Source organism: Hyperolius riggenbachi, chromosome 6, assembly GCF_040937935.1.
Source record: "Hyperolius riggenbachi isolate aHypRig1 chromosome 6, aHypRig1.pri, whole genome shotgun sequence".
NCBI classification, from domain to species: domain Eukaryota; kingdom Metazoa; phylum Chordata; class Amphibia; order Anura; family Hyperoliidae; genus Hyperolius; species Hyperolius riggenbachi.
In genome coordinates, this window is record NC_090651.1 from 109932397 (window position 1) to 109956956 (window position 24560).

General features: G+C 42.7%; 1 protein-coding gene across 1 annotated transcript in view; it reads left to right on the forward strand.

The window, feature by feature from the left end:
• The window catches only part of LOC137521038 (uncharacterized), a 131586-nt gene that overhangs the window by 58121 nt on the left and 48905 nt on the right, over positions 1 to 24560 (forward strand). Inside the window, exon 3 of the mRNA XM_068239766.1 lies at positions 8767 to 9683. Within this exon, the coding sequence (XP_068095867.1) occupies positions 8767 to 9683 (917 nt within the window). The remainder of the gene's footprint in view (positions 1 to 8766; positions 9684 to 24560) is intronic.

Below are 24560 nucleotides of genomic sequence, written 5' to 3' on the forward strand. Positions count from 1 at the left end.
ACCCCCGAGGGGCAGGCATTCACCCATCCTCATACCACCAAGATCAGTTCACCTAACTCCAAACCGCCCATAACATCACCTCTCCTCACCCCCACCCAACCCTCACGTCTTTGACTTTCCTTGAGCCTTACTTACCCAGCCAACACTCATCTAACCTTATACTCCATGTTTCCTCTCCTGAACCCTCTCCTGGACCCCACCCAACACCTACTGTGTTGCATCCAGTCACAAACTCCCTGTGTGACTCCACCCTTGCTTCCCGTACCCATGCATACCCATGCAGCCTTGCTTTGTGTGTGCTAAATGTGTTCTTTTTTCACGCATGTGTCTTCTTACATTTTCAAGTTTTTTTAATGTATTTTCTGCACTCATTTTCTTCATCCAGTGGTGGCTGCCTGGCTGTATAGTGTAAGTGGTGGCTGGATAGTGTAATGGTTAAGGGCTCTGCCTCTCACACAGGAGACCAGGGTTCAAATTTCAGCCCTGCCTGTTCAGTAAGCCAGCACCTATTCAGTAGGAGACCTTGGGCAAGACTCCCTAACAATGCTACTGCCTATAGAGCGCGTCCTAGTGGCTGCAGCTCTGGCGCTTTGAGTCCGCCAGGAGAAAAGCGCGATATAAATGTTCTGTGTTTGTTTATTCATGTGCGTCACGCAGATGAATGCAGCGGGATGCCAGTATGTTTTAGCATCAAAATTTGCATTTAATGAAAACTAACCTGTCAATTTGCATTGCTGTCCATTCTAAAGTGATTGTTCAGTAGGCAAAATCACATGCAGTCACTTGTAGTGGAAATAAGCACTTGTTAGCAAAATCGCAGAACATGCAGCATTTTTGGAGCGTTTGTGCTCCAATATAAAGTATATAAGAGCTGGCAAATCACTTATGAATTGTACACATAGCGATTTGTGTGTGATTTTAAACTACTGAAAAATGTAAAAAAATGATAATAATTTGAAAGGACCAGTCAGAATTAAAATCGCTAATTGCAAATCGCAATCGCTGGCAAAAAGCTTACACTTTTTAAAATCGCTACCAAAATTGCCGGTAAATGCTCAGGAAAAGAATTACAAAACGCTAATTCAAAAAAGCTAGCAATTGCAAAAGCGATTTCGACTTGTAGTGGGTTCCAGGCCTTAGGCTAGTAAACACTTGCATATTGCTGTAAAAAAGGTTCTTTGTGTGGGGCCAGATTTCTGGGAAGGCCACTAAGGCCCAGGCCTTGGGCGGCTGCAGCCTAAACATGAACAGGTTGCAACATATGAAAGAGGAGGCTAAATATGGGGAGCAACACATGGAAAAGGGAAGCTCAAGGGTGCTGTTCATGAAAGAAAGGGGCTGCTGTAAATGGATGTTACATATGGAAGAGGGGGCAACACATAGAATGGGAGGGGCGCTGCTGCACAGGGAAGGGAAGACACAACACACTTGGTCTTGGGGCACACAAGGTATAAATCTGGCCTTGTCTATGGGGTATGAGAATTTTACTCATCCACATGAAAACTGTTAATCATTACAAAATATTTTGTGGAACACGGACTTCATACATTGCTGGTGTGCTTTAGTACTCTAAGTAGCTAAACGCACATTACCAACCCCATCAATCACAAAAAACAGCTTACCAACTGCTTTCAAATAATTGGATTAACATATAGATGATTAATAGAACCTGATAAGATCCCTGCTGTTAGCAGCAAGAAAACTAAATTGAAAAAAACACTGAACACCTATAAGCCTATGTAGGAAGGATGAGAGGAGGTGGTAATTCAGTAATAATTATGGGGAACCCTGGAGGAGCTGTAGAGAGATAAGAACAATAAGGATAGTAGCTTAAATAGAAAAGAAAATCAATATATTTGCTGGATAACACTGAGTCGGTTAGCAAAAAAAAATAAAGTAGAGAAAGCATGTAGAAGGAGGTAAATGCTAATGCATTACTAGGCAACGGTAATGAATTCTGTAATTGCATTTCATTGTACAAGCCACTTGACTTCTAACACGTTCAGTGTCCATGATCATCAGTGCCAAGAATTATGTTGCCATGAATATTATCCAAACACCAGGCGGGAGCCAAGGAAAACAACTGGTCCTTTCTTCTGGTGGCTCTCTCGGAAGCAGAGCTGTCTAAAGAATTACTACCATGTTTATGTTTATAAAAATACAAAACAATTGAGTTATAAAGCCGGTAAAGTCATTTTACATGAAATGTAAGGTATAAATGTGACTAGCGATGAGCAGTAGATTTCCACGAAAATCAATTTCAAAGTGAAAAATCATTTTGTAAAAATAAGTATTTTACTCAATGTAAACTATACTTTATGTCAGAACAGAAGCCATTTCTAACCTCTTCAGAAATGATTTGAAGGGGCTTTTGCACTCAGAATGTCCTCCCCCCTAAGCTTCCCCTAGGTGGTGCTGAATGAACAGTTGAGCACTATTGTATAACTGGCACTGACCAATCCATGATGCTGGTTAGACCAATAAATAGACTAAAATAGTACTAATTTCTGTAATTTAATGGTGGTAGCCTTAAAGTGCACTGAAAGTAAAAGTCTTATGAGATATAAGGTTTTTATTTTCACTTAAATGTAGTGAAGGTCTTGTTAAGGTCTTGTTTAGTAATACAGAATTCTCTTCACAAGATTTATTGTATTTATTGTACTTGTGTTACAGTTACATGCAACCAAGTGTAATATTATACTGGTTACTTTACACTAAAGAATAGTTATTGATAAATCATACAGTTGATATCTATTATGTATACTGTTGATGGTAGTCCTTCAATGACTCTCCACAGGAGACCAGGATTTGAATCTCGACTCTTTCTGTTCAGTATTCAGTAAGGAGACCTTAGGCAAGACTCCATTTCACTGCTTCTGCCTTCTGATCGTGCCCTAGTAGCTGTTTGCTCTGGCGCTTTGAGTCTACCAACAGAAAAGTGCAATATAAATGTTTTGTGTCTTGTCAATAAAAGCCTTTGAAACTAGAAACCACACTCTTCCTTTTTAAGCTGAAAGCTTATTAGAAGTCTTTTCTCACAGTTTCTCAACTGTTTAAGCCTCTATTTACTTTTCAGGAAACTGGACTGAATTCCACAAGCTGACAACAAGCGCTTTTTCATAGATAACCACTCAAGTTTTTTTAATTCTTGCTATACTGAAAACAGAAAGGGACTTCAGAGAACTTCTGGTTTGTTAGGCTACGTTTACAGTGGTATGTTGCAGTGCAATGTAAGGGTTGGATTGCAAAGCAGAACATTGCAATGCCTATGCAACATTCACAATGCAGGAGGTGCAGTTTAACAGCATGCGGCATGCCAACATGCAGCTTTAGGTGCATTACTGCAAAATGCGTGTGTTAACAGTGGCAGTGAAGCATACACTTCATTAGGTGTACGCTTCCCAGTATAAGACGCAACATGTTGATAACTTGTGGCGCGACTCTCCCATTCCATTGCATTGCATTCCTGCTTTTACAGGGAATGCAATGTGCATTGTGAACCTAGCTTTAAGCTTTCAATTATGAGTGGCCAATCAATGACCACTTTTTCCACCTCCATGTAGTGTGAAGGTTTACCTACACAATCTGTTCATAGTATTCAATATCTGTTGGCATTCATACATTCATTAGCCAATCACAATTTAAAGGTTGTACCAGGCTTAAGTCTTAAAAATCTGCAGAGTTCCATAATTGGTGATAACTTTTATGCATATTTATTCAAGCTGTTATGTATGTTGACATTTTCAGGCAAACTATTTAAAATGTGATCAAACATTTTGTAAAGTTATCTTGGGAAACAGGACTCTGCTCAGGTTCATGTTCAGCAATTCATGAATAACAGATCTGTATTGTTTAGAAGCGTCAGCTTATCTGTTTTTAAACCTGTCCTGTGTTAACCTTAGGCAGCAATCACACTTACCCCATGTTTTCTGCATGCAATTTCGTACATGTACAAATCTACATTTGCTGATTCTTTTTTTGTTCACTTTTTTTGTGCGCATTTGTATGCAAATGTTCATATCGTGATTTTTTCCCCATGCATACCAATGAAGTTCAATTACTTGAAAATGTATGTATTTAATTTCAAAAGCACATGCAATTTTTCACACATAACGCAATTTTTCTGCAATTTTTTAGACTTGCCATTAACTTGCATTGAACGCAAATCACACATCACACACTGAAAAAGTAAACCTGCAGGCTACATTTTTGATACAGAGAATTTGGATCTGCATATCCATGCATATTTACACTGACATAAAATATAGAGTCTAGTAATTGCTGATTAAATATCTGAAAGTTGATCAATAGAGTTGGTCTGTCACAGTCAGATAGTGGAACTCATTGACCCTACAGCTAGTGATACTCGAAGGCTCTCTCAGAGTGGCAGTGGTCTTTTCACAAGAGCCCTCTGTAATGGAGGATTGGTCATTACTTCTAGTGGATGGCAGACTGCTTTGCTGCAGATATACAACAGGTCACAACCCCTGGGATTGCCCCACTAGATATCGAGAGAACAGAAACTGGATACAGACAGCCACAACCTAAAAGGTATGAGTTCAGAAGACATGCCAAGATCAGGACAGGATATAGATGCACCTACATCTTAGAATAGCTGAAGTCTGAGGTCAGGATTGGCATTTGGCAGTAGACAGACATAATCAATCAACTGGTCAAGGTCAGGGTGAGCAGAGAACGAGTAGAACCAGCAAAGTGCAGCTGGAACAAAAGTGTAAACTGGGTGCTCAAAAACAAAGGTTCTAGTTCAGTTTAAGTTGCAGAGAATACAGCAGCAATATACTACAGACAAGGAATCAAGAAATGTGAGATAGTGATCTGCACATGGGCATTCACAAATTGTCCCCATGCATACATACAAAAGACCACACCAGCATTCGGAGCTCATGTATTGTCTGTCATGTAAGTGTGCTGTGCACAAGTACATAAAGGGAGCACGGCTTCTGGGGCACACACACAGATATACACCCATGTGACCCCAAATGTCAGGTTGGCCATGACATGGTCTAAAAAGACGCTAATAATTTTTGCAAGCAAATTTTGTGGAAACTTGCATGTAACTCAGAGTTACTAGCTTCTCATTGATCCTCTCTACTGATTTATGAACAAGCTGCTACTGGGCTTGATGGATTCAGTTTCAAGTCAGAGAATACTTAGGATAAAAGTGAATTAAATAAGGGCCATTAGCCCATATGCAGTTAACTTTTTCTCCTGAGTTTTATCCTAAGTGATATTTTTAAACTTATCAATAAAATGCCCTTCAAATCATCAGAAAATAAGAAAATACTTAAAATGGTTTTGATAGTACTTTCCCGCCTACTTTTTGGTACTTCTTGAATTGCAAAGTGCTGAAAAGTAATTCTAACAGAAGATGAAAAATGTTCTCCTAGGAGAAAAAGTTAATTGCATACGGGCCTCCGAGTGTTGTCTAGGACCATATGCCCGTTTTACCCGAAACAATTACAAGAATAAGATATGGCTTTCCATCAGTGGTGCTTGTGAATTTTCACCAAAGTAATTTTTGCATCAGAAATGCTATATTCGATTTTGAGCAAATTTGGATGAAATTTTGATAATTTATAGCAAAAAACGTGAATACCCAGAAACCAATATTTTACCACAAAAAATGTTACTGCAAAAACAATATTTTACTGCAAAAATTTGCGTAAAAGTATGAAAAATGCAAAAAGCCCCTCCAAAAACTTATTTTTACAGGCATTTTCGCTCCAAATAACAATATCACAGTTTTTTAGCGAAAATGAATGCAATTAGAATATTGACATTTTTGCTCATCAATACTTTCCATTTCTAACTGATACATATTGTACAACACTTTTGGTATCCCCATTATAAAGTACCTGGTTAAAATCTAATCTATTTAGTGGAAAAGCAATAATTTAAAAACTGCCATGCTCTTTTTTTCACACTTCTAATTGAGAGTAACACTGTTTTAATGTGTTTTTGTTTTAATAAATTATTTCTGCCTCTGGGGAATTTTATCATAATTTATCCTACCATTCTGTTGCAGAAGTCAGTCTTTTAATTTGAATCTTTATTAAAGACAAAGCATTAACTTCACTTTGAAGTTTAATTACCCTTTTCATGCTAAATGCAAAAAACTAAAGGAACGAAAGAAAGAAAGGGAATTTGTGAGTTTGTTCAAGGATAGGGCACATTAACAACAATTTTACAAGCATTATGTTAAAAGTCATTATATTTTAACATTTATTTTCAAATGTAAAAAGCAATGTCAGTCAATTTTGATTTTGTAATGAGGGTAGGGTGAATATTTTATCTAGAAAAAAAAAAGGATTTTAAGTTGATAATCATTTCAGAAATTAGATGTTTACCTCTCAATAAAATCCTACTGCATGGAGGAAAGATGCACAGCAGTTTGCAATACATACATAACATAAATAAAAAAATATAAAACAATTTAAACAGGGTTTCTTATCACCAAATAAAGACAAATCATGTTTTGTTATAACTAGTAATAGTTGGACTTTATTGTTTCAAAAAATCTAAGCGCAAACTATTCTTCTTTATAAAGTATATAGACAGCCATTAGGCATCCACCAGTGCTCATAAGGGAGGCTGACCATCACCAAAATGAAGTCTAAAGCACTGATTAGTACACCGAAGTACAACCAAATAACAAGCACCTGTGCAGCGGGGACCTGATCAAATTAAAAATGCCTTAAAGGAGAACTGTAGTGAGAGGTATATGGAGGTTGACATATTTATTTCCTTTTAAGCAATACCAGTTGCCTGGCAGCCCTGCTGATCTATTTGGCTGAAGTAGTGTCTGAATCACACCAGAAACAAGCATGCAGCTAATCTTGTCATATCTGTCAAAATTGTCAGAAAAACCTGATCTGCTGCATGCTTGTTCAGGGTCTATGGCTGAAAGTATTAGAGACAGAGGATCAGCAGGATAGCCAGGTAACTGGTATAGCTTAAATGGAAATACATATGGAAGCCTCCATACACCTCTCTGTACAGCTCTCTTTTAAAATGACCCCAAGCAAAGTCACAAGAAGCAAATTTGGGCATACCTGGGGCATCCTCCCAGATTCCCCTACCCACTGCCCCCCCCCCCCCCCCCCGTAGCCCGCAAGGTTTTTCGGTCTCCTCTGGGTGACCTCCATGGTCCCGCTGGCAGGTCCATAAAGTTTGGCGACTTCAGCTGAAGTTGCGCATGTGTGGCCCGTCCAGGCGCCCGGCACATCATCACACTTATTGCTGTAAGGGTCCTGCGCATGCACGGTACTCGAAAGACTGAACTGCTACCCTTATGGTGTTGGGCGCGATGACACACTGGGTGCCTAGACGGCCGAGCATGTGCAACTTTAGCTGAAGTCGCCAGGTTTTTGGAGCTGACGGTGGGACCAAGGAGGGGACCCAGAGGACACCAAAGGACCTCACAGGCTACAGGGGGCTGGAGGAAGTCCCAGGTAAGTCCAAATTTGCTGAGACAATGCACTTTCTATTGCAGAGCTGGGTGGGAGTGCCTGAAGACTGGGAGGAGGGCGGGCATTGCATACACAATCAGGCAGAGGAGAGTAAGGGAGGAAATTACATCAGGATTCGCTTCAAGATAGTAACAGTTAAAATGGAGAATTTTAAGAAGCATTTTCTCTTTTTCTACTATAGAAAAATCACTAAAATCAAAACGTGGACAGTGTATTACATATGTTATGTAAGTAGAGCAAGTATTTATCTACTTATATATGTGTTTGTTTTTCTGAGATAGTATGGCTGACAACTCCTCTTTAAAATGATAAAAACAAGGGGAAGAAACACCTCCCCATTGAAAAGTCAGCGTGATACTGTCATCAAAAACGGTCATTGGAGTACATAATAAACGTTTTTTGATAACAGCATCATGCTGACTCTTCATTAGGGAGGTAAGTGTTTCCTCCCATTTTTAGAATTGTAATATATATAAACATTATATATAAACAGATACATACATACATATATATATATATATATATATATATATATATATATATATATATATATATATATATATATATACATTATCCTCTTGGTGCCTCTGTTTCTCTTGTGTACTACATGAAAAGTCCACCAATGGTGGAGGGTCCTACCCCCCTTTCTCCTTTCCTGCTTACAGAAAGCAACATCTTATACCCCTGATGGGAAGGGTTTAAGTTCCCCTGCCGCCCACAAAAGTTGTTGTCAGGGGCGTAGCAATAGGGGTTGCAGCGGTAGCGACCGCATCGGGGCCCTTGGGCCAGAGGGGCTCCGAAGGGCCCTCCCATCAACTGCAGTATTAGCTTTCTATTGGTCCTGTGCTCATAATAATCATTTCTATAGATACATTGAATAGTGGTAATCAATAACACACTGTTCCCCATCCTTTTCTTGCACCTCAGACACTGTAGTTGCCATTGGCAGGTTTTGGTGTGCCGTATCCATTGTTATGTATAGAGTGCTTGGGGGGGCCCCATGTAAAACTTGCATCGGGGCCCACAGCTCCTTAGCTACGCCACTGGTTGTTGTCTACTTGGTGATCCACGCTTGTGAGTATAAATACACACATTTTTCTATAGACCTCCCTTGACTTGAAAATGCTACACTATGGAGTGTATTTTCCTTTGATCCCACATAAATATTGTCCAGTTGAAGCAGCTTTATTTTATGCTACCTCTAGTTAATGATTATAGTTTTCATTTTGTAATCTCTATCTAACTGCTTATTTATTCTGTGCATGGGTTTATGAAGAAGATGAAGACTTGAATTTGGTTTCCTGTACAAGGAAATGCAAGTATCTGGAAAGAGACAGCCTTGTGATATCACCCGATGTATACCACAGAGCATCAGAAATCCAGTGCAAAACAGATTCCAATTCTTTCTCCTGCCCTAACATACTAGATATTCATCCACTGGCAAAAGCAGAAGACACGCCTAAAATATTCTCTGATTCCTCTGGACCTTCTGTTATTAAATATTGTACAGCAAACAAGGACTTTATAAATGGGAATGAGAATGGAAGCAGGGTAAAAAGACTTATACGCATTACAGATGCCATAACAAATAGACAGAGCTTGGATCGAACAACCAGCTATGAAGGAAATATAAATGTGTGTGAAGATCAATATGATGACAGTGTTGCTAAAACTGAACAAGGTTCCATTCTGCATTCTCTCAATAATAGAATGATTATCAGTGAAATGGGATTAAGATTTCAGAATGACACAATTGAAAACTACAAAGATGCTATAGCTAAACTAAGAGGCCAAACGGTATGGAAATCATTTTCTGGTCCTTCTGAAAACCTGGAAAAATCTTCTTTTCATGGTCACATCCAGACTTGCATCCTACAGCTTTCAAATCGAAGCACAGTTCAGCCTTCCAAGCTCATCACATGTGGTGGCAATGCTGCATTGCTGAAGAGTGCCGCTAGTAAGGGCAAAACCTTGGAAGGACAATCTCAAAGGTTTCACTTAGGCCAATATCAGGGTTCTTTTCCTGCCAGTCAAGTCATTTCAAAGAGTAGGTCTGGTAAGATAGATGGTGAAAAGTTTGCCTGGAGCCAAAACACTCAGGAGATATCCAGAGTTGGGACATGTGATGACAAAACAGGTCTTGTGAGGATATCTCCTCCATCACCTGGAAAAGAAAATGCCAGACACCCACAGGTGAGTCACCAAAAGTCTTTGTTTTCTTGTGGCTTTAAATGGCAGTGTTGTGTGTATTGCTTTATGATTGATTGATGTTTGTAGTAAGATATATATATTATATACCCTGTTTCAATATATTTATAAGTCAGTAATTGGACCAATGTATATTGTTTTATATACAATGTCCCTCCTCATGTAAGGTCTTGTAATGCAGCTAGTAAGAGACCACAGTACATAAGTCATGGCCGGATTTCTGGGAATGCCCGTAAAGGCCAGGGTCTTGGGTGGTAAAAACACAGGGGTGGTAGGATAGATAAGAGGCTACACGTTAAAGTAAATCATCTCTCCTGGTCTGCAGCCACCTTTCTTTATTCTAAACACATTGTCAGCAGCCTTAATTCTAGAGTTCTCTGCCTCTGCCACTTCCTGTGAGCATGGTTAAATTATAGTCACAGTATCCTCTGCTGCATCAGCTATCTCCTGAAATTGTCACTATGTTTAAAGGGCATCCGAGCTGACACTTTATGGATGCCAACGTGTACATTATGGGATACCTCTACTTACCTGTTCTGTGTTTTGGATGCACTTCTCTATATTGTGCTGCCTCCTCCACCATTTGTGGCTCCGACTGCAGCCAGTCACACAGAGGTCAAAGAAGCAGTGCATGCTCTATCCACTCGCATTCCTTGTCATTTTGTACCCCTGCCCGGATGTCCACAGCTGCCAAGGCAGGGCGCGTTTTGGGTATGCATACTTGGCAAGTACTGCTTATACACAAGCACCACTTCTGAATGATGCATGCCCAGAGTGCTTTTGGCTGCTGTGCACGTATGGGATGGAGTGCAAAATTACAGGGTGCACAAGTGGACAGAGCATGCACTGCTTCTTTGTCAAATGGGGGGCAGAGCAGAACAATGGAGTGGAGACCATTCAAACAAGTAATCGCTTGTCAGGATGTTGGACAGGTTGTTGTTGGGTGGGGTGCGGTTGGTGACCCTTAGGTGCTGAAAAATACAGATCTGGCCCTGGCATCAATGGCGGTATAAAATATGATGTGCAATCTTGCGCTAGTCAAACACAGCTTTGGTTATCCTTTAATACAGAAACTAGCAGCTCCTCTACCCCGGCTGAAGGGTATAACTGTGGCAACAAGAAAAAAGTACAAGGAGGAGCGTTCCATAGTGTAAACTGTTAATGAAAATCATGCAATAATTAAAAACACTTACTCGAAAGTGAAGAAAATAAGCATATCTTGGGGAAACCCAAACCAATGACCCTGGATGGCAACCTGTTCCTCCTTTGTTGCCAGCAGTGGGGGTGGTCCTGGATGGTGGTGGACTGTGGGCGCCTCTCCTTTGGTCGATATGTGCAGTAACTTTGCAACGCGTTTTGACATATCCACGCCTTTGTCAAGCGAGTTACTGCCATGCACACAAGGGGCTCGATTCACAAAGCGGTGATAACTCAGTTATCACGCCTAAAAGACTTTAGGCGTGATAACCTTTGCACCAGCAAACTTATCACCGCTTTGTGCTCTAACTCGCGCGAAGTTTCCGCGCGTACGCGCGTGCGCAAAGTCCCATAGGGCTTAATGGGCACTTCGCGCGGTGCGCTACGCGCGCAAAACTTTGCGCACGGGAGTTCGCGCGAATTCCTTCAGATAAAGGGCTTTTCACAGGCGTGCAAAGTGTTGGCACCGCTTTGTGAATCAGGCCCAAGGATTTAAATAACTGATGGTAACAGGAAATTGGTAGTGTGAACTTGACGGTTGCCATGGCAACCATTTATTACACTTCCAGTTCAACAATATAACCAAAAGAAAATGGTATCAAAAACTATACATATAAGCATATATATGTAAAAGACCCTTTTTCAGGGCACTATGCGGAGGAGTATTAATACTTGGCATATTAAAAAATATAAAATATATAAAGTATAAAAGACCCTTCTGGTATAAAATACACATCTGGCCCTGGCATCAATGGTGGTATCACTGTGGAGACAGAATGATGTTATTTTTTATTTTTTTTTATAAATAGACATTTATTTATTTGTGTGTGTAGTCAATCAAGAAGCAAAGGCCCTTGGTCCCATGAATTATAATATTAATTTACTTTTTGCTTGAAGGCAAAAATCATTTTATTGTAAATCGCTTTATTCAAAAGTAAGTCAACAATGACACATAGCACATTCTTCTTAACTCTGGTTTTCTTTATGCAAACGGTGATCCATTTCAGTGAGTGTAAAATAATGATTTACAGAATCAGTTTTGAATCCTGACTACTAATGACAAAAGCTAAATCCTGTTGCTTTTAGAGGTTAATTAGTTTTATATTTGTTCTCGGTAAGATACACTCGTCTTTTACATTTTAATGGAAAGATGTAAAATAGCAAATTAACACTTGGTAAGCCATTTCATGTTCAGACCGGTTCCCATTCTAAATGCCAGAAGACATGCGGATGAAGGATATGCATCCCGGTGGTGTTTTTTGTTGTGCCTGATCTTTAATTTCATTCTAGATTGTATGACAGGGACATGTTCAAATAGTGCAGCCTCAAAAAAGTCTTGAATACAGGTAGTCCTCGGTTAACGAACGAGATAGGGACTGTAGGTTCGTTCTTAACCTAAATCCGTTCTTAAGTCGGAACGCTGTGCTATCTCTGTCCCCTTTGCCTCCTATGTGCCACCATTTGGCTAGAGTGTCCCCACATAGCCTCTCTGTCTTTACCTGTGCCTGATTGTCCCCTTCGGTGCCTTTGTTCTCCCTCTGTGCTCGTTTGTCCCCCCTCTGTGCACCTCTGTGTCTCCACCTCTGTTTGAACCCCCTCTGTTTGTTCCCCTGTGAGTCCATTTGTACCCTCTGTGCCTCTGTACCCACCCCCTGTGCCTCCATTTGTACCCTCCTGTGCCATTTTGTACCATCTGTGCTTCTGTACCCCCCTTGTGCCATTTTGTACCATCTGTGCCTTTGTACCCCACTGTGCCATTTTGTACCATCTGTGCCTCTGTACCCCCACTGTGCCATTTTGTACCATCTGTGCCTCTGTACCCCCTGTGCCATTTTGTACCATCTGTGCTTCTGTACCCCCCTGTGCCATTTTGTACCATCTGTGCCTCTGTACCCCACTGTGCCATTTTGTACCATCTGTGCCTCTGTACCCCCACTGTGCCATTTTGTACCATCTGTGCCTCTGTACCCCCCATGCCATTTTGTACCATCTGTGCTTCTGTACCCTCCTGTGCTATTTTGTACCATATGTGCCTCCGTATCCCCCTGTGCCTCTGTTTGTACCCCCCTGTGCCTCCGTTTGTACCCCCCAGTGCCTCTTTCCCCTCGCTCTCCCTATGGACTCACCTTCCAGCCTGAGTCCAACGCTGTCTGTCCTCCGCTCTCCGCCTTCCAATAGCCGTGTACAGCACTGCTAGATGCAGCATTGCACCGCTTCCTGTATGTCACATGACATACAGGAAGCGAATGGATGCTGCACCTACCAGTGCTGTACACGGCTATTGGGAGCAGGAGGCAGAGAGTGGACAACAGACAGCGTTGGACTCGGTTCGGAGGTGAGTCCAACACTGCTGGTGCTGCTGCGGGGACATGCACCGGCACTCAGGAGAAGTTTGAAGTCATTTTTTCAAACTTCCCCCATGCAGAAATGACATCATCGAGACGGGATTGGGCCGTTCGTATCGGCGGGTCCTTCGTATGTCTGGTGTTCGTATCCCGAGGACTACCTGTATAGCACTTTAGATTCTGCTTGCTTTGTGGGACAGATAAGTATTGATATATGTGAAGATGACCAAAATGATTTGTCACAAAATAGCTTTTTATTTAGCAATTTTTTTTAATGCTAAAAAAGACATTTATGTTTCTATCCCCATGAACTTCATGAGAAATGAAAAAATATATAGAAAATACCCTTTAACATAATAAAATCAGTCTCTTTACTATTTTTTTTTCAGAAAATTAGTGTATAGCGTGTCAGTGGCAAGGTTGATGATGATGAAAAAAGAGTTATTAAAGAGACACTGAAGCGAAAAAAAAAAATATCATATAATGAATTGGTTGTGTACTATGAATAATTACTAGAAGATTAGCAGCAAAGAAAATATTCTCATACTTTTATTTTCAGGTATATAGTGTTTTTTCTAACATTGCATTATTCTATAATATGTGCAGATTACACAACACTCAGCATTCAAAATGATTCTTTCAGAGCAGTCTGTGAAGTAATGACCTCTCCTCTAGCAGAGAAAAAGTAAACAGTTCACTTACAGTTGAGATAATAAAAGTCAGATAACAGCCCTCTCCACGACTAACTTAGTTGGAGAGCTTAATGGCTTGTTTGCATAGAGATAACAACTGGAGTTTCTCAACTCTTCCTGTACTGGAAACAATTAGACTGATGTATCTGATCTTAATGTTTTATTTCTTAGCTGTACTACACATACAAATCATAATATCATAATTTTTTTTCGCTTCAGTGTTTCTTTAAAGAGACTCCGTAACAAAAATTGCATCCTGTTTTTTATCATCCTACAAGTTCCAAAAGCTATTCTAATGTGTTCTGGCTTACTGCAGCACGTTCTACTATCACCATCTCTGTAATAAATCAACTTATCTTTCTCTTGTCAGACTTGTCAGGCCTGTGTCTGGAAGGCTGCCAAGTTCTTCAGTGTTGTGGTTCTGCTATGAACTCCCCCATCCAGGCCCCTCTCTGCACACTGCCTGTGTGATATTTAGATTAGTGCAGCTTCTCTCTGTTCTATTATCTTTTACAAGCTGGATAAATCCTCCTCTGAGCTGGCTGGGCTTTCACATACTGAGGAATTACATACAGGCACAGCTGTCTGCACTCTGCAGGAAGAAATAGCCTGACACTTCAGTGGAAGATAGCTGCAGGGGGAAAGAAACACACAAATGATCTCTTGAGATTCAAAAGGATGGCTGTATACAGCCTGCTTGTGTATGGATGTATTTTCTATGTGTGGACATACTGTACATCAATCTACTTCCTGTTTTGGTGGCCATTTTGTTTGTTTATAAACAAACTTTTTAAAACGGTTTTTAACAACTTTTAATGCAGCGAGGAGCGGTGAAATTGTGACAGAGGATAATAGGAGATGTCCCCTAATGCACTGGTATGTTTACTTTTGTGCGATTTTAACAATACAGATTCTCTTTAAAGATGACAATAAGAAAATTCTGTGCAGTCAGCATGACAAGCAGCTTAATAATTTTGACTCCCTATCCTGTTAACTATTGCTAGTATCAGAGGGTTGGGTAGGTAAGTGGAGCTGTCAGGAACATTATCATGTTTTGCTTTCTAGAAAGGCCACCAAGGCCCAGGCCATGGGCAGCTACAGCCCAAGAGGACACCTGGACATGAAAGAAGGGTTGCTTACATATAAAAAAGGAGGGGAAAAATGGAGAGGAACATATGAAAAAGGGAAACTAATGCTCAAGAGAGCTGTTCAAGAAATAAAGGGGCTACTGTACAAGGATGGTACACATTGAAGAGGGGGCTGCACATGGAATGGGAGGGGTGTTGCTGCACAAGAGAGGAAGCCAAAACATATTTGGCTTAGGGGCACAAACATTTTAAATCCGGCTTTGCATATGAACAGTGGTAGACTTTCGCTGCCCATCTGAAGGAAGCAATTTGCACAAAAGGCTCACAAAGTATGCAAAAAAAAATCTCATGACTGCCGCGTCTGTAATTTCGCATAACATGTGAAAATGTACAAATGGATTATGTGAAATTAATTCAATTTTAAAAATCATAATTAAGTGTATCCTATTTTTGGCATACAAGACACACTTTTACTCCCCCAAAAATGGGGAGGAAGAGTCCCTGCATCTTATATGCCAAATACAGGGAGTCTCCGACTTATGAACATCCACCGATACGAACTGCCAACCCGTTGTGATTTGGGGACTTCTTGCATTGTCCTCCATTTGTCCTCCATTTCCTCCCATGTGTCCTCCTCTGCCTCCATGTATAACTATCAGAATCGGCAGCTTGGCTCACCTAATCAAAAGCTCCAGCAGTTATCACAGACCTCTCCTCTCCTTCACTGGGTCTTTAGTGCTGGCTTTTGCTAATCCCATCATCAGCAGAAACTGGCACTAGAGGCACAGTAAAGCAGAGGAAAGGTCTGTGATCGCCGCTGGAGCCATTGATTAGGAAAACCAAGCTGCTGATCTGATTTATATAAAGGGGAGGCAGAGGAGTATGGGGGATGGGGGCGAAGGACAAATGGGGGAGAATGGAGGATAAACGAGTAGCAGAGTAGGACACACGGGGGACATAAGGGCACACAGGGGACAGAAGAACACAAACGGGGGACACAGGAGAAGGACACATGGGGACACAAGAGGACACAATAATTGGGGGAGAACATCTAGAAGATACTCCTGGACCATGGATGCACCAGGTTTCTTTTTTTGTTCCCCGGGTTTTTGCCCTCTAAACCTAGGTGCTTCTTATATTCTGGAGCGTCTTCTATGCCAAAATATACAGTAAATTTGAATTGCAGAATTTTACACAAAATTTCACATAAGCAAAATGTGGACATTATGATCATTACTATCCATAACCATGCTGAGGACCGTATTGACAGCTCTTTCCCATGCCTCGCTGACTTAGCAGTGATGTACCCCACATCCTCAGTTTTAGGACTTAAAATGTTAATTATATTCTGACAACAACAGAAACAACATTTTAGCTCAGCTTCAGCTTCACTATCATAACATTAGAAATACTGGGAGGTGCTCATGCTGCATCCACCACTGTCTGCCTCTCGCCCTAGATTAGAATTACACCTCTCAGAACAGGTGACATTGCAGAAAGCAAGCAAGGATTGGTTATATGGTGCTTCAGGATAAATAATCCAGTGAAAACTGCAGTTAACCCTGTTAACAATAAACGTTCAATCAAAGAAAGTGGGGGTCGTAGTAATTTTTTCAGCAATTTCTGTATAAAATTTCAATATTTAAGAAAAGTTTTGCATCACACACATCACACGTGAATATACATTTTTTTCATTTTTCTTGTAAGTCCTCTCTCTTTTTCTATTGGCTGGTCATGGTTATATAATCATGTTTCGCTTTTGCATCTATTGTATTTTGATCATTCAGCCAATCAGAAAAGTAAAAATCAATCAGCCTAATAGATTGAATATGTGCTTTTCCATAAATGATCTATGTAGGAGAATGAGACATTTCTTGCTCAGAGCTCCTCTATCCAGAAATGTATCCAGTAGAAAAGTGCATGTGGATTGCCGTGGGCACTTTCTGAAAATAAATGCTGGACTTTCAGTTCCTGGGGCCAACAAGTTCCAGCAGGCTACTTAACAAGATTCAGCTTCCTCTTTTACCTGATATTTGACATTGCTGCTATCTTAAATAAACATGCCATCTGGCAAGAGAGATTTGGAGCAAACCCAAATCAACCAGACTACATATTTGAGTTCTGGCCACTCAAAATGGACATTTACAGTGGGATGTAAAAGTTTGGGCAACCTTGTTAATCATCATGATTTTCCTGTATAAATCGTTGGTTGTTAAGATAAAAAATGTCAGTTAAATATATAATATAGGAGATGTAACGATTGGTGTTAGCAAGAACAAAGTTTCTGATTATCAGGTGATCTGCAGTATCACCTATAATACAGATATATACCTGATTATATGATGATCTGCAGAATCACCAATAATACAGATATATAGATACTGATGTGTTAGCTAAGCAATGCTAATATACCACTAAGAAGTGATGTAACCTAATCACACTTTAATGCACTAAGTGTAGTGATTGGTGTAACAGTAGTACTGGCAGTATTTGCACTACCTCACCAGAGGAGCTGGTGGGCACTACCCGTACTGTACCTCTCACCAGAGACAGGGGGTCCCTGGTGAGAGTAGAATGGTCAGACAGATCGGATCGGCAACAGACAGACAGCAGGTCAGGTGCAGAATCGACAGACAGACAAGGTCAGATGGGCAGAGGTACAAAATTAGGAGACAGAGACAGAACAGTAATCAGGCTAGGTCTGGCAACAGGATCAGATAGGCAAAGGTACAGAATCACTGAGAGTAAGATTGGTCAGAACTAGTCAGAGTCATACACAGATAATAACAGTATTTAACAATTTTAAGCAATCAAGTCGATTCTAACTTTAGTGTGAATTCCAAGCTCCTGCTGGTTCTAACACACTAGGGAACTGACTAAGGTCTGAGCGCTAACATGAAGTATTCATGACAGCAGACAACTTGCAAGTGAAGCCGAGAGGCTTAAGAAGCGGAGGAGACCCCAAGGCACGCCCACCAACTTCGGCCAATCAGGAGCGGCGAGCGTGCCCTCTGACGTCAGCCGACCAGCCGGTCAGCTGACAAGCCTCCAACTGGCATAAAGATCCTGATGGTGAGCGCGCGCACGCGCTAATGTACCCCTGAGCACAGCCGAGACACGCGTCCTCGGCGTACCAGGTGCCTGGGACGCGGAAAAATCAGCAGGCAGGGACCCAGCAATGACCGCGGTGGACCCACCGTCCACCGCAGCCGACATGCGATTACTCCCCACACCCGTCCTCGGTGTGCTAGACGCCCGAGGCGCAGGGAGACTGACAGGCAGAGAACAAGAAGCAGTTGCGGTGGTACTGCTATCCACCGCAGCTGACTGTAACGATTGGTGTCAGCACACAGAGAGTACCTGATCATTGATGATCTGCAGAATCATCAACAATACAGATGTATACCTGATTATGGATGATCTGCAGAATCACCAATAATACAAGTATGACTAACCTCTGGACACCTAAAGAAGTGTAAGTGCTTGGTGCAACTGTAAGGCTATCGCCCATGGAGCGAGAGACACAGATATTATTGCAGCCAGTGACCACCTGAGGGGCAGGCAGCCTTTGGCTGTGCAGGGACTATCTCCTTGAGAGGAGGAGATAATCTTGCAGCCAGTGATTCCCTGATGGGCTGGAAATCAGACTGTACTGCAACCAAGGATTCCCAGATGGATTGGGAATCAGACTGTACTGCAGCCAGTGGACTCCTATGGAGTAGAGGCCACTGGCTGAACTGCAGGAAGGACTCTCTGAGGAGCAGGAGGTCCTTGCAGCTAACTGACACCTGATGGATTAGTGTAACGGGTAGTACAGACAGACTGATCACTTGAGGAATAAGTGACAGTCAGAAGGGTCAGACAGGCCAGGTCAGCAACACACGAGCAGATAAGGTACAGAGACAGAAGGCTGATTCGGTAACCGGGTACAGGCAAGGTTGGCAACTGGTAGACAGATAGGCAGAGGTACTGAATCAGAAAGCAAGAGAGAGGTCAACAGAGCCAAAGGTCATAACAGATATCAAGCACAATGCTAGTCTGAGGTGTGAGGTCCTTGGTCTCGACACCCGGGACCTAGTTTATAGAATAACACAGTAACCTAAGCTTGGGTGTGAGGTCCTTGGTCTCAACACCCTGGAACTGGTCTAAAGTATAACACAGTAATGACACATTAATCCTATGCTTGGGTGTGAGGTCCTTGGTCTCAACACCCTGGAACTGGTCTAAAGTATAACACAGTAATAACACAGTAATCCTATGCTTGGGTGTGAGGTCCTTGGTCTCAACACCCTGGAACTGGTCTAAAGTATAACACAGTAATAACAAAGTAAATGACAAGAGCGGAATCTGGCTAAGTGTGAATTCCCAGTTCCAACTGGTTCTAACACACTGTAGGATCTGACTGAGGTCTGAGTGCTCACACGTAAGTATTCGCAACGGCAGACAACCAGCAACTGACAAGCAAGATCTATATATACTACAGCGCTCTGCAGCGCCGCCCCCAGCCACTCAGGAGTTCCGCTGGGATCAGCTGATCGTCCTTCTGGCGCGCACGCGCGTAGCTCTCCATCTGTGTGCATTAGAAGGCCCAGATAAACCAGACACATGCTGCTGTGCGGAAACCGCCGGTTTGAACGCGGAGACAGCCGCCCCGCCGCCAGACCGCGTGGTGGCATCTCCGCTATTCATTACAGTACCCCCCCCCTGAGGAGTGGACTCCAGACACTTCCCACCCGGCTTCCCAGGATGTGAGTCATGAAATTCTTTCTTTAATTCTTCCGCATGCATGCGACCATCTGGCACCCAAGTTCTTTCCTCCACACCATATCCCTTCCACTGGACCAGATACTGCACAGAATTTTGCACTAAGCAAAAGTCCAGAATCTTTTCAATCTCATATTCAGGTTGATCATCAACCATCACGGGGGGGGTGGGGGGAGGAATCCACGTGCACTGCCGGCTTCAACAGAGACACATGGAATGATCTCACACCTCTCATGCTGGCTGGGAGATCAATCGCATAAGTGACATTATTAATCTTTCTGGTCACTGAAAATGGTCCTATGAATCTAGGACCCAGTTTGGGTGATGGATGCTTCAAGGCCAAATGCCGAGTGGATACCCATACCATGTCTTCCGAAGAAAACCTCCATTCTACAGACTGCCTTTTATCAGCCTGCTTCTTCTGGGTCTGGAAAGCTTTCCCCAAGTTCCTCTTAATCATTCCCCAAATCTCCCTCAAAGCTCTCTGCCAATCCACCAAGGCTGGGAATGGTGTAGACGCCACGGGTAATGGGGCAAACTTGGGTGATCTTCCCGGAACTACCTGGAATGAGGAAAATCCTGAAGAGGAACTCTTCAGATTGTTGTGCGCAAATTCCGCAAATGGCAAAAATTTTACCCAATCGTACTGAGCATCTGCGACATAACATCTGAGAAATTGCTTCAGGGACTGGTTAACTCTATCGGTCTGGCCATTGGTCTGTGGGTGGTAGCCTGATGAAAATGCAAGATCCATATCCAGCTGGTGGCAAAACGCTTTTCAAAACTTTGACACAAATTGGACTCCCCGATCTGACACTACATTTTCCGGAATGCCATGCAGCTGGAAAACGTGCTGGATGAAGAGATCAGCCAACTCCTGGGCCGAGGGGAGTCCTTTTAATGGAACAAAATGAGCCATCTTACTGAATCTATCCACTACCACCCAAATGACTGTCTTGCCCTCAGACCTGGGTAGTTCTCCTACAAAATCCATGGACAGATGAGTCCATGGTTGACTTGGCACTGGTAAAGTTTGTAACGTACCCACAGGTGCCTGGCGAGAAGGTTTACTCCTAGCACATACTGCACATTCCCTCACAAACTCCTTACAATCTATTGCTAATGTAGGCCACCAAGCGCATCTGGCCAGCAAATCCTGAGTTCTGGTGGCCCCAGGATGACCTGCATTCTTATGGGAATTAAACAGATTTAAGAGTTGCAGACGAAAAGGTAGTGGTACAAACATCACCCCTCGGGCTTCCCCTCTGGAACATCCTGTTGGTAGGGACTCAGAGTGACTGTCCAATCTTTTCAAGTCTCGGTAGCTGCCAGGACTACCATCTGAGGTAGAATGGTCTCAGGGGCTGAGGGTTGTACTGTCTCGGGCTTGAAACACCTGGACAAAGCGTCAGCCTTGATGTTTTTACTACCTGGGGTATATGTTATAACAAATCTGAATCTTGAAAAGAACAAAGACCACCGGGCCTGACGAGGGCTAAGTCTCTTGGCGCCCTCTATGTACTCCAGGTTTTTGTGATCTGTATAAACTGTGATAGTATGCTCTGCCCCTTCTAGCCAATGTAGCCATTCTTCAAAAGCTAATTTAATAGCTAAAAGCTCCCGATTGCCAATATCGTAGTTTTTCTCTGCGGGTGAAAACCTACGAGAAAAGTAAGCGCACAGGTGAAGTTTGCCCTGCAAACCAGAGCGTTGAGACAATACAGCCCCCAACCCAACCTCTGAGGCATCGACCTCCACAATAAAGGGGAAGGTGGCATCTACATGTCTTAGAATGGGTGCAGAACAGAACAATTTTTTCAGTGTAGAGAAAGCAGAATGTGCCTCTGCTGACCAGTGGTAAGTATCAGCTCCCTTCTTGGTGAGACTGGTGAGAGGTGAGACCACTGAGGAGTATCCATTTATGAATCTCCTGTAGTAGTTGGCAAAGCCCAAAAATCTTTGGAGTGCCTTCAATCCCACAGGCTGAGGCCACTCCAAAACAGCAAAAAACTTTTCCTGGATCCATGGAAAGGCCAGATGTAGAGATAATGTACCCCAGGAAAGCAACGGAGGTTACCTCGAAGAGGCATTTTTCCAATTGAATTCTGTCTTAATTTCATTAACACAAACTTGACATGTCTTCGATGTTCCAACAGACTGGAAGAGAAGATCAGTATGTCGTCCAGATATACTAAGATGAACTTCCCCAACACCTCCCTGAATACCTCATTTATCAACTCCTGGAAGACGGCCGGAGCGTTACACAACCCGAAGGGCATCACCAGATACTCGTAGTGCCCGTCGGGTGTATTGAAGGCCGTCTTCCATTCGTCACCATCTCTAATATGAACCAGGTTGTATGCGCCTCTTAAATCTAGTTTAGAGAAAATCTTGGCGTTGGTTACCTGAGTGAACAAATCATCCATCAAGGGCAATGGATAACGATTTTTCACTGTAATCTTGTTCGAACCTCGATAATCAATGCAGGGACGAAGGCCTCCATCTTTTTTTTTTTTTACAAAAAAGAATCCTGCCCCTGCTGGTGAACGAGAGGGACGGATGAAACCATTGGCCAAGTTTTCTTTGATGTATTCCTGCATTGCCACTTTCTCAGGCCCAGATAGATTATAGAGGTGACCCCTTGGAGGCATACAACCAGATCTTAAGTCGATGGTACGGTGAGGGGGACGTTTATCTGCCGATTTAGGACAGGATACATCAGCAAATTCTGCGTACTGAGTTGGCACACCTTTAACCTGAATCTTGGTGTTCCCTACGGTTACTTTCGCTAAACAGTGATGATGACAATGGGTAGACCAGCTTGTTAGCTGACCTGAAGCCCAGTCAATCTGAGGGGAGTGAAGATGTAACCATGGCATGCCAAAAATAATGGTGGAGGTTGTCATACGCAGGACCAGAAACTGTAAACTCTCTCTGTGTAGTACCCCAACATTACATATCAGCTCCGGGGTTTGAGAAAGGGGTTATCTACTTTGCAGAGGAGAGTCATCTACAGCAGTGACCAAAAGCTGTTGGTCTAACCGGAGTAAGGGAATCCACAATTTCTTTGCAAACTCGTAGTCTATAAAGTTAGCCTCTGAACCAGAGTCTAAAAAGGCTTCAGTGGGAACAGTCTGACCCTCCCATGTGATAGAGCAGGGAAGGAGCAGACGATTACTGTTTAGAGGTAATGACTGCGCGCCTAGGGTATTACCTCTGACTACACCTAGGCGGCAGCGTTTCCTGACGTTTTAGGACAATTCTGTACCTTATGACCCTCCTCTGCACAGTACACACAGAGCTCAGCTGTTCTGTTTTCCTGCGATTCTTTTCCACCTGAGTCAATCTAGAATGTCCAATTTGCATTGGCTCTGGCGGAGGCGACACAGGTGGAGGAGAGGCGTAGGAGACATATCTTACAGTATTCTTACCCCGGGTTTGTTTTTGTTAGCGTAAACGGCAATCAACCTGTACTGCTAAAGAGATTGCCTCATCAATAGATTTCGGTTCAGGATGTCCCAACATCAAATTAGAGACTGCATCTGATAAACCTGACAAAAAGCAGTCTAACAATGCAAATGTCCCCCACCTAGCTGACACAGCCCACTTCCTGAATTCAGCTGCATAAACTTCTACCGGATCTTTACCCAGACGCAAAGTCTTAAGCTTCCGCTCAGCGGTAGAGGCAATATCCAGATCATCATAAATTATGGCCATAGCCTTAAACAATTCCTCAACTGATGACAAAGCCCCATGCCCTGCCTGAAGGCTATATGCCCATGTTTGTGAGTCCCCTGACAGAAGGGTCTTTATAAAAGTAATTCTCTGTGCCTCAGTTCCCGATAAATTAGGTCTTAACTCAAAATAAGACAATACTCGATTTCTAAAGTTCTGAAAGTCAGATCTATGCCCAGAAAACCTTTCGGGTACAGACATGCGCAAGTCTGTAACAGGAGGAGATCGCACTGCATTCACAGCCGTTTGTAGGACTTGTATGGACCCAGACAAAGCGGTGATCTGGGTCTGTTGGCCATCCAACACCCTGATGAAATTCTCCACCGAGGTGGTTAGTCCATCAATACGGCTGTTGAGTGCGTCCATTTTGTTTTTTGGGTCTGCCGTTCTGTAACGATTGGTGTCAGCACACAGAGTATCTGATCATTGATGATCTGCAGAATCATCAACAATACAGATGTATACCTGATTATGGATGATCTGCAGAATTACCAATAATACAAGTATGACTAACCTCTGGACACCTAAAGAAGTGTAAGTGCTTGGTGCAACTGTAAGGCTATCTCCCGTGGAGCGAGAGACACAGATATTACTGCAGCCAGTGACCACCTGAGGGGCAGGCGGCCTCTGGCTGTGCAGGGACTCTATCTCTTTGAGAGGAGGAGATAATCTTGCAGCCAGTGATTCCCTGATGGCCTGGAAATCAGACTGTACTGCAACCAAGGATTCCCAGATGGATTGGGAATCAGACTGTACTGCAGCCAGTGTACTCCTATGGAGTAGAGGCCACTGGCTGATCTGCAGGAAGGACTCTCTGAGGAGCAGGAGGTCCTTGCAGCTAACTGACACCTGGTGGATTAGTGTCACGGGTAGTACAGACAGACTGATCACTCGAGGAATGAGTGACAGTCAGAAGGGTCAGACAGGCCAGGTTGGCAACACACGAGCAGATAAGGTACAGAGACAGAAGGCTGATTCTGTAGCCAGGTACAGGCAAGGTTGGCAACTGGTAGACAGATAGGCAGAGGTACCGAATCAGAA